Source organism: Acomys russatus, chromosome 14, assembly GCF_903995435.1.
Source record: "Acomys russatus chromosome 14, mAcoRus1.1, whole genome shotgun sequence".
Lineage (NCBI taxonomy): Eukaryota > Metazoa > Chordata > Mammalia > Rodentia > Muridae > Acomys > Acomys russatus.
In genome coordinates this window covers 45812782-45823781 of record NC_067150.1, presented here as the reverse complement: position 1 = coordinate 45823781, position 11000 = coordinate 45812782, and the positions used below count along the sequence as shown (strand labels likewise).

Genomic DNA, 11000 nt, shown 5'->3' with positions numbered 1-11000 from the left:
GCTCACCCTCTGGGTGTGGGGACACATAGATGAGGGAGAGTGGTACAAAACAGGAAAGACCCCTGGAAGAGCCAGCTTGGTCAATGTGCTGGGCACACACCCCATGTGCTTGCCTCATGGACCAGCTGGAACAAGAGGCCTGAGTGCCCTACTCCCTCCCAAAGTGGTGACTGAGCAAAGCCCTGGGAACTCTCTGGAGGTAAAACCACCAGGCTGATGGCAGGTTGTGTGGGAGGAATCTGCCTTGATCCAAAGGTCTGGACAGGCTGGAGGCCAAGAGCAGGTAGGAGTGCCCATCTCACACAGGCATGGCATCAGATGTCAGCTGGCTGGCTCCAGATGCTGCCCAGCATCCCAAGCTTCAGTGTGCCTTACCGAGGGGGCAGGGTGTGTGTCTCTGCTCAGGCCCTCACCAGCTATGTCCTCAAACTGATTGCTGTAGCACAAGCTCGGAGTTTGCATGGGGAAACTAGGATACAGATGGAGAAGTGGGGCAGAAAGAGTGAGGGGCTGTTGCCAGGAGCCTCGCCAGCTATTGGGGTCAGAGCCATGGCTTTTGACCCTGGACCTTAACAGATTCTTGCTATCATCCTCTTGGGGCAGGAGCAGAGGATGTGGCTCCTGGCCTTCCCCCTCCTATCTCCCGGCAAAGCCATGAGGAAGGGAATTGGTTTTGTTCTTAGAAGTAACAGCATGATGTCATTTGGTCCGTTGGGGAAAGGTTTGTTTTGGCTTGCCACATACTTGTTAAGTCTCTGAGGTGTGAGGCCAGCTTGATCAGTCAGCCCAGGCATCTCCATGTTCACCCAACCCTTCTCTTAGTTAGTCCCCACTCTTGCTGGCCTCATTTCCTTCATTGTGTGCATGGACTGCATTGAGAACATTCCAGAAGTTGCAGGCTGCTGCGAGGTCTCTCCCATGTCTTCCCAGACAGGTCCCCAGGCTGCATCGCAGAGCCTGGTTCCATAGTAGCTGGCTGGGTTACACCTTCGTGTGAGCTGAGGGTAGCCAGTAATCCCCAGTGTAGTGTGGGTACCAGGAGACCCTCTGAATGCCAGGCCTTCCTCAGAATTTGTGCTTCTTGTCTGTGAAGAAGAGCCTCCGAAACTTGTCGGGCTGGAAGGAGGGAAAAGATGTTAGTGTCTGGGCTCCCCAGCAGAGAGGGAAAGAGGCTCTTAGCTCGGGCCTGGGGTGAAGGTCCAAGCTGGAAAGATGATGCCATAATACAGCATGCTGCTATGGTTTCCACATGCAGGGGACTATAGCTCCCAGGGCCCCCCAAACTCCACTTTCAGCCTTCAAGGTTAAGATGAGGATTTGCCTGTCTGGCTGAGGAAGGGTGGTAGGGAAGGGAGGAATGTAAAAAGAGGCGGAAGATGCTGCAGAGCATCATCTTTCCTCCTGGGTATGTGCTGGTCTTCCTGCTGCCTCCTGCCTACCTAGGGCCTTGCTATGCCCTGGTGGCAAAGGTGGAGGGGGAGAGGCATCACACACAGCACCACCAGGGTTAGAGGAGGACTTGGGATACTCATCCAGATGAAGTTCAGACATGGCTTCTGAGGTCCTTAAAGGACTGTCCACTGTCTAAATCCTAGAGGATCGACCTCAGAAAATGATGGGGGTAGGAGGGCACAGCCCCGCCCTGAGGGAGGAGCTGGCTCCCCTCGAGGCCTTTTGGGCTGAAGCTCAGGATGTTCCTGTTCAGGCCAGGAGAGGGGGGTTCCATGTTTCCCTGGACTTAGAGGCTGAGTCCACAGGGAAGGACCTGTCCATTCCTATCATCTGCAAATGTAGGCAGCTGAGGCATGGGGAGGGGGCTATGGGCTCACGTGCCACCCTGGAGATCCAGGTCCATCATATGCCAACCGTCTCCCTCTGATGGTGTTCTTACCCTCCATGGTCTCCCCCCCCCCCCATCTCTCTTTTGTTTTGTTTTTGTTGTTTTTTTCAAGACACGGTTTCTCTGTGTAGCCTTGGCTGTTCTGGACTCACTTTGTAGACCAGGTTGGCCTTGAACTCACAGAGATCTGCCTGCCTCTGCCGCCCAGAGTTCTGGGATTACAGCCCTCTTCTCTATCATGAAATAGCCACCCTGCTCACCAAGAACCATCTCTGACAGTGTGTTGTCCAGAGAGGATGTGGGGGACTTTTTCCTGGGCAGCTACCATGAGCACAACCACGTGGTCAGCCCATTTTATAGACAAGGAAGAGAGTCTGGCTGGATAGGGTTACCAAGTAAAAACAGTTTGCCAGGTTAAATTTGAATTCTAGGAAAATAAGAAACCGTCTTGGTTTTGTGTTGGTATTTTTTTAACTTAAAAAAAATCAGTTTATTTTTGTTTCATGTGTTTTGCCTGGGTATATGGCTTATGTGTCTGTGTGAGGGTGTTGGATCCCCTGGAACTGAGTTATAGACAGTTGTGAGCTGCCATGTGGATGGTAGGAATTGAACGCAGGCCCTCTGGAAGAGCATCCAGTGCTCCTAGACACTGAGCCATCTCTCCAGCCCCCATCATGACTTTTGAGACACATGAAAACTACTGGTTTATATACAGTTCAAATGTAACCAGATGCCTTGTATTTTATCTTGCTAAATTGGTAGCTGTAGTCATCAGGGACATCATCCACCAGAACTTTCCACCTGGTTATTTAAGGGTGGGAGAAGCTAGAGAGCTGCTTATTCATGACTAGGGCCAAGGACCTCCTTCTTTTCACCCCCCAGTGGTCTGACAGCCCCTCACTGGGCCCCAAGAAAAGCAGGGGGTCCTCTGCCATAGAGGAAGCTCTAAGGTGATTTCATCCTGAAATCTAGCAGCTGGAGGAAAAGTTCTGGGCACTTCTGAGCATTGGCAGTAACCTGGGCATGATTGAGGGCCACACACAGATTCTCTCTTTGTAATCCTGGTGTCCTAGAGCTCACTATGTAAGCCAGGCTGGCCTCGAACTCACAGAGACCCTCCAGACGCTGCTACCCTAGTGTTGGGATTAAAGGTGTGCACCACCACCCACTCCCCTCGGGAACTCACCTTGTGCACCCGTCCACTGTCCTTGTTCCTGGAGGCTGGGATTTGCTCATAGGTGTTCCCTGGCTGTGGGGGCTGAGAGGTCCTTGAGATCTTCTCATAGCCACAGTCCATTGGCCCTGAGAGTTGACTGTATGTGGGACTGACTCCAGGGTTTGGCAGCTTGGCAGCACCATGCCAGCAGTTTGGAATCTGCTCGTAAGTACTGCCTCCTTGGTCTGGTCTGCCTCTACCCTCCTGTTGTAGGCCTGCTGTTCCAACAAGCTGGTAGACATCCGTAGAGCTGGCCTCAGAGGAGGACTGAGCCTCGTGGCTCAGCTTTAGAAAGCCCTGTCTCCAAGTAGTAGGCTGTGATCCCAGGGCCTCAGAATTGGGGGGCAGGGGAAGGCCTAAGGAAGTGTAAGGCATTGTAGAGCCCTGGTCTGGTTTCACCCCAGATGAGGCAGGCCCTGGGCTACTGGGCCTGTTCTGATCTTCATCTGAGAGTTTCTTTGAGGGTTCCCTGCCTGGGGAAGAAGCCAGGCTGCCAGCTGGAACTGGCCTGTGCTTGCCAGATATCTCTGTGCCCAGGCCTAGCTGTGGCCGGTTCATCTTCTTTAGGTCAGCATAGACGATGTCACTGGTGCCTGCAGAAGGCTCATCCAGAAGAGAGGGACTCCTCTGGGGGATGGGGGGTACCCTAGTGGGTGCCTGGGAGAGAGGGACAGAGGATGTTTTAAAAGCACCCCATTGCTACCACAACCTCAGACCCCTTGAGCTATGGTAATAGCTTGCGCCTCCCCTCTTCTGCCTCAGTTTGCCTATCACTTGCAAGGTTTGGTTCATAACCTTCGGGTTTCCTGGCTCCATGACTCTTAGGTAGTCTTTACCTTGACATCCAAGACCTTAGGCCACCAGCTCATCAGCCAGCCCAAGCTTATCCTGCCTGGCCCTCCTGCTCCAGCATGGTCCACTGGTCCCCCCACAGGACTCCAGGAGTCCATCCACTCAGTGCTATGCACCCCTTCAGCGTAGCTTACTCCCAACCCAACTCACGGATCCTTTCAACAAATATTTGCTGAGTACCGACTACATGACAGGCAGTCTAAGTCCTGAGACCAGCTTGAGTTTGCATTCTAACCGGGAAACCAGCGCCGTGGGGCTGTGGTACAGTGTCCACAGACTTGATGCAGTATACAGTATTATGAATGCATCATTGGTAACGTCATGTCAGGTCAAAGCAGGTAACAGAGAAGAGAAAGTAGTAGGTGGCCAAGGAAACATGTTCCGTAGGTCAGGTGGGAAAGGTGACATGCCCATTTAGCTCATGTGACCTTTCTGAGGAGAGATGGAATGCAGCATGAGTGTGAGTGACATCACTCTCTGGTAAGAAGAGCAGCCAGGCAGAGCATGCAACAAATTAAAAGCCTCATGGGTTTAAGAAAGATCTAGAAGGCCAATGGGGGCACAGTGAGGACAGAAGAGAGGTGCGGGATACTAGTGAGGCTCTTGTAGACCTTGAGGAGTTTAGGTTTTATTCTGATGTAAGAAATCCTTGGCACACTGTGGTCTATGTGTCAAGGACATTCTCTGAGCCGAGCCCATCATAAAGACACTCCACTTTGCAGTTTGCTAAGTGATTTCCAGGGATCTCATGACCCCTCTCATTGGGACCTCTCAAGAATCTCAGGAATGGTAAATTGACTCAGAGACAGCACACCAAGCTCCACAGTGAGAAAATGGAAAAATCTGGTCTAGACTTGAGGGCAATCCAGTTGACCAGGGCAGGCCATAGCATTGGTGGCTCACTGGGGGACTGGTTTTACATTGCTCATCCTCTATGTCTGAAGATACTGCCCTGCTGGCTTCCAGCGACCTCCTGGCTGTGGTATGACCCCCACACCCTGGGCTGGCAGCCATCAGCTTCTGTAGCACAGAATCCTCACCTCTGCACTTTCCTCATTCGAAACAGTCCTGGGACTTGCATCTTGAGCTTTCTTGGTGTGCAGGAAGGAGACCTGGGGCTTTGCAGGAAGGCGAGGACTGGTGGCCTTGTCCCGGACCATGCTGGGGAATTCCGTGGCTGGAATTTCCAGGCCTAGATTAGCCTGCTGGAGGCCTGTGTTGATAGCGTCGTACAGATCATTTTCTTCTAGCTGGGGCAGTGGGAATATAACAGGCTTATGGTCATACACTGGCAGTCTTCAACTGCTGGCCAGGGGCTGTGGAGAAGGGATGGAAACGTCCCACCAGGTTTCTGACCTTGGGTAAGAGTCTCTTTAAAATGAGGGGCCATGACTCCCCTAAGTTCCCTTGATAGCATGTGCCTGTGTGATTGCTAGCCCAAGGCTGGACACGCCGTCCTACCACCCTCACCCCCGGGGAAGAAGAATGCCTACCCGTGGGCAAGCAGCAGCAAGGGTCTCCCCAAAAGGCTCAAGCTGCACCTCCTGGTAATGGCGTAGGAGCTCATCCAGGGTGCTGTGGCTGAGGGTGTCTCCTGAGACAAGGTACCGCCGATTTCGGAGCTGGTTGATGACAAAATGACGACAGCGATCACTACCCCTGTAACACAGTTACACATAGGCTGGGTTGGGCTGCTGGCTACAAGAGAGCCAGCTTTACCCCTGAGTATTGGAGAGGATCATCTCTCCAGTCAGCACAGACTCAGCTAGCCAAGGGCTGCCTCCCCATGGGCATCTGTGGTGTTCCTTGGGGAAGCAGAGGGTTACTTCAAATGTCTGGACCCCTGGGAAGAAGCTGAGCCTGTCCTTGGGGAGGCCAGGGCTAGGACTAGAGTGATTTAGACACTCATTGAGATGAAATTTAAAAGGTACCCCAAATATCGCTCATCGGATTTACTAATGCAATAATCGATCTGTTAGTTTGTTTTTGTGGTCTGAGCATCAAACCTAGGGCCTCCCTAGGGCTGTGCAAGTGCTGTGACCCCTGAGCCACGCCCCTCAGCCTTATTTACTTATTTATTTTCACTTTAAATCCTTTAATTCTTTACGCATTTATTTTTGAGAGAAGATCTTACTTTATAGACCAGCCTCAAAGTCAAGTGAGTCCTCCTGCCTCAGCTTTTCCAGTGCTGGGACTATAGGTATGAGCTGCCATGCTTGACTAATACAGTATTTAGAGGATCAAAATGAAAGGAAAACAAAACAAGACCCAAAACAAAACACAAAAACAAAGAGGAAGAAAACATCAAAGCTTCCAGCGAAAACAAGATCCAACCCTGCACCATTACCATTTCACCCACTCCCCACCCTCTGGAACAACGGAACCCCGCCCCTCCTCACCCCCCCCCCCCTTTTAATGGAAGAATGGCTTAAACACAGAGCACACATCATGGGTGTGCAGCAAGATGGATTTGTACACATAAAAATGACCGCGTAACCACATGCAGATCAGGATGTAAAACCTTGCCTAGCCCCTCCCTGCCCGTATCCCACAGGTGGCCTCCTTCTGACCGCTATGCCGCAAGTTTGTTTCTTCCTTTATGAAATTCTAAATAAATGAGAATTATGCAAAAAAAAAATCCTTATTTGTGTCTTACTTCCTTCACTCAATGTACTTTTCAGGTTCACTTAGGTCAAAGTAGATTTAGGGGTTTTATTTGTTTGTTTGTTTTTTGTTTTTTGTTTTTCCTTCAAAAGTTACATGTAGTGTGTCGTCTGATAGAAAGCCTACAGCCTATTGGGTGTTTAGACTATTTCCTTCTTAAGGTTGTTATAGATATGCTGCTATGCTTGTCTTTTTTAGAGGGAGGACTCAAGACAGGGTTTCTCCGTGTAGCCCTGGCTATCTTGGACTCACTCCAGGCTGGCCTTGAACTCACAGAGATCCGCCTGTCTCTGCCTCTGCCTCCTAGAGTGCTGGGATTACAGACGTGTGCCACCCTGCCCGGCTTGTTATGCTTGTCTTTTGGTGAATGCATTTTATTCATTTCTACTGAGTCTATGCCGAAGAGTAACCTCGGCAAGGTGGAGCAAAAGACACACACGCACACAACACACACACACACAATCCTAAGGAAATCAAATTTATCAGTCTTTTGAGAGCTTGTTTGGGGGTTCTAGACCAAAGATGGCTCCTTTATTTTGGAAAGGTTGTCCTCTTCAACAAAGTCTGCCTCAGGGGAGAGTCACAGGATGCATCAAGGGCTGAAGGAGACACTGGAGGCAGCGGGCTCAGCTGAGTCAATGCTGGCCAGCAGTGGGGTAACAGGTGTTGCAGCCACATAGTCTTCACGTCCAAATTTATCATTTATAGTGAGTGATTTTTGTATCTAAGAAAATTTTCTTCATCCTATTTTCATAGACACTCTGTCTACTTATGGAAATATATTCCTGTTTCTTTTGAGAATGGTTATTGTTTTCTATTTTGGATTTATGATCCGTGTAGAATGACTAATTTGTGTGCCTTATATGAGGTAGTGACCATATTTTCCTCATTCGGCTATCCAACTGCTTGGTGCCAATTACAGGGAAACCAGAAATGGCAGTGACACCTCCGACGTGAGTCAGCAAGCTGATTCATCTCTGGACTCTCTTATTCCTTTTCACTTGTATATTTCTTTGAGCACTTCCTCTTGCTATCTTTTACTTATTTTTATTTTTTAAAGATTTATTTATTTATTATTATGCATAGTGTTCTGCCTGCATGTACACCTGCAGGCTAGAAGAAGGCACCAGATCACATCACAGATGGTTGTGAGCCACCATGTGGTTGCTGGGGATTGAACTCAGGAGCTTTGGAAGAGCAGGCGGCATTCTTAACCACTGAGCCGGCTCTCCAGCCCCGCTATCTTTTATAAGGTGGCATTCGACCTAAGGTCTCACGAGGGAGAGAGAAGCTCAAAGGAACACAAGGTAAAGAAAAACCAAAACTGAAAAGAGATTTGGAAAGTCCTTATGTATTATATTTCAGCGTGCCCAAAATAGTGTCAAGAGGGAAAAAAAAAAATGAGAATTGAGCAAAGGTGAACAGTTGTTTAGCCCTTCCATGTATTGTTCACCGTGCCACACACTTTCAAATGCGTCACCTTATTGAGCGTTTGCAGCAGTCTGACAGTTAACTAGAATGCTCCTGTTTTGCATATCAGATGGCAAAGGCACAGAGGCAAAGGCGCTTTCTCCAGGTTACGGTCTGAACAAGGAGAGTCTGTGCACATAATTTGCATCACAATCTGAGGACCTGGAAGCTTGCTCCGCCTGGCTGGCTTCCTTCCAGGTCTCCAGTGGGAGCCCTTCTACCTTTCCAACCCAGCCTGATTTCAGGGTTCACGGGCATCACCTCTGACTTTGTACTAGGTGCATGTCTCTTTCTCTTTAGTCTCAGCCTTACACTAGTAAGACCCAAGATCTTCATATCCAACCACTGGCATGCCCCCCCACGTGGTATTCACACCCCAGACTATCCCCAGCTGTCCCTCCTTATGTAGTTAGAAGGACCCTGGTAAAGTGGCAGTTTGCCTGGATCCCTTCCTTGTGGTAGGACGTCTCATCTGAGGCTATTCTGTTCCCAGAGACTTTGTGTCCTGCTGCACCCAAGGATCTGTGACTCTCAAAATCTTCCACTTCTGCGCATGCCAGTCCATCTACTAGAAAGACTTTCTTATACCCAGCCATGCCCTCTTCCCACTAGCAAATACCTATTCCTCCTCTCCTGGGCTTAGAGTTTATCTGTGTCCACCAGGAAGATGTGTGCCCCCCTCCCCCTCCGCTTCCCTCACCCCTTTGAAGGCTGCAACACCATCCCTGGCATGTGGCCAGTGCTGTTGCCCTGAAAGGGTTGGCCAAGTATGGATGGATGAATCATTAGGTCAGGGCCCAGGGAAAACCAGACAGTGGGTTTCTGAACCTCCGTGTTCCACAGCAGGTTCTGTGTTATGGACCCTTCAGGCTTCCTGTCCCTTCATAGATGGCTTCCCACTTACCTGTAAGACAAGATGTAGCCGACAGCCCGGTCACTGAGGCGGATGAGGAAGGAACCGAGAGCTTTGTCCCTGAGTAGCTGCTCTGTCTGCCTGGACAGAGGACATGCCATTAACTGGGGTCTGTACCCTCACAGTAACCAAGCAGCCTGAATTAGATCTGCCTCAGGATCCTTGCAGACCATGGCCTTAGGCTCTTGATAGATAACCTCCTCAGAGCTCTGACTGACTCTCAGGCCTCTCAAGGTACAGTCTGTGCTTGGTCCTGGCTCAAGTGAGCAAACTAAAGGCTCCGTCTGGAGTTGGATGTGAGTCCTATGGCCTCTGGCACCTTCCACTCCCCACTGCAGCCTTGCCAGCAGGTGCAGCAGACACTACCTGCAGCTCCCTGCTCTCTACCTGGATAGCAATACAGGAAGAACAATGCCACACAGCTGGGGACTTCTTCCACTGTCAGGAATCCCTCTCTTGGGACTAAGCTGTGCAAGATGTACGCTACAGAAGAGTTTCCAAAGCAAAGAACCTCTGTTGGGTCTCAAGCTTGATTTCAAGAGAAGCCTACAGGAATTCACCCCACAACCTGATGCCTAGTGTTTTGGAGACATGGTGGAAGCTTCTAGCTTGTGTGTGGGTGTGGGGGAGGGAGTCTTGGCAGAACACGGACTATATTTTTCCTCTCCACTCGTTCACCAGATACTTCCTGAGCATCTACTCTAGTCAGAACTACTGTCATACTTTTCGGGGATCAGTGCCAAATGAGGATGTGGGGCCTCTTATTTCCAAATAAAGAATGGTAAGACAGTGACCACAGAGCATGAAACAGGTGCAGGTCCCCCCTGAACACACAACCTCATGTGGTCCACAAAGCTGTCTCTGGGGCTGCTAGGCACTGGGCCCAGGACCTGGTGGGCTTTGGTTCTCACACCTTCCTCCATCTGGGATGTGGGAAGGTTGGCAATCTAGCTCCACCACAATGCCAAATCCCACGTGCTCGCTCTATGCCAGGACAACCATGTGTCTAGGTTTCCTGCACAGTTTTCTAGCTCAATTACAGTAGCATTCCAGGGCTGGTACATGGCACAGCCTTCTAGCTTTGGCCAAGATACTCAGAACTCCCACACAGTCCATGTTCTGTCCTTCCCACAGCTACAGCTACCAAAGACCCCTACTAGGGAAATGCCCTCAGCACCTGCCTTCTGAAGCTACTTTTACTCTGTGCCCTCTATCCTCAGAGTCCTGCCTAGTGAGGGAAAGGTCAGGAGCCCAGAGTTCCAGAGTCCTTGAGCCATATTCTCAGCCCTGAGGAGCTGTAAGACGATGCTAGTCACGTGGTCAGGGGCAGCCTTACTTGCGAGTGATGAATCCATGAAACCAGGGGGGCAGGGCTCCGTTCTGCAGGATAGAGGGGGCCTGTGTCTCCATGAACCACTTTAGGGCCAGCTCCTGGATTTCAGCCAAGGCCTGCCCGTCCCCTGTCTCCTCCAGTGCCTTGCCCAGATGGAACTGCTGTGGGCCGCCCTCCATCCTGGTGAGCACTTGTGGGACCCGAGTACGAATGACAGCCGTCCTTTATATCTGTGTGCGATGCAGCTCATTTGCCTGTACCCACACACCCTCCTCAACGCCTGCAGCACACAGGAGGCCTGTTGCCTCTGGGCTGACAGATGATTCTCCTCTGTGAAGCTTTGGGACCAGGCACTTTGGTTGGCCAGAGTCACTAGCAGGAGGCTACCACAGCAGTCTGGTGAGGAGGGTCAGGCAGGATTTCCGTGCTCTCTGGGCCAGCAAACGAGCTGCTGACTTTGGTCTCTTTTCTCCCAACCTCCAGTCTTTGTCTCAGCGGAGAAGAAGACACCAACACGGCCTCTGTGAGCAGAGCCCTTGGACTGAAATTCGGTGTATCCAGCCCTCACTGGGGCTTCTGTGCTTTGGTGGGGAAATTTCCTTGCTGATTAATTTTTCCTTCCACCTCAGATCTGAAGTACCTGCTGTATATGATATAAACCTGAGAATAAGGCCACGACATGTGGGAAAACATTTTTTTGTATGTGTGCAAT

General features: G+C 50.6%; 1 protein-coding gene across 1 annotated transcript; it reads right to left on the bottom strand.

Annotated features, from left to right (window-relative positions):
* Window positions 1–736: 736 nt before the first annotated feature.
* Window positions 737–10467, bottom strand: Sh2d7 (SH2 domain containing 7). Its single transcript, XM_051156472.1, has 6 exons — window positions 10292–10467; window positions 8947–9036; window positions 5402–5567; window positions 4949–5158; window positions 3027–3713; window positions 737–1116 (listed from the first exon to the last, which is right to left on the bottom strand). Exons 1-6 carry the CDS (start codon window positions 10465–10467, stop codon window positions 1066–1068), a joined length of 1380 nt encoding a protein of 459 aa, XP_051012429.1. The 3' UTR covers window positions 737–1065.
* Window positions 10468–11000: the final 533 nt, after the last annotated feature.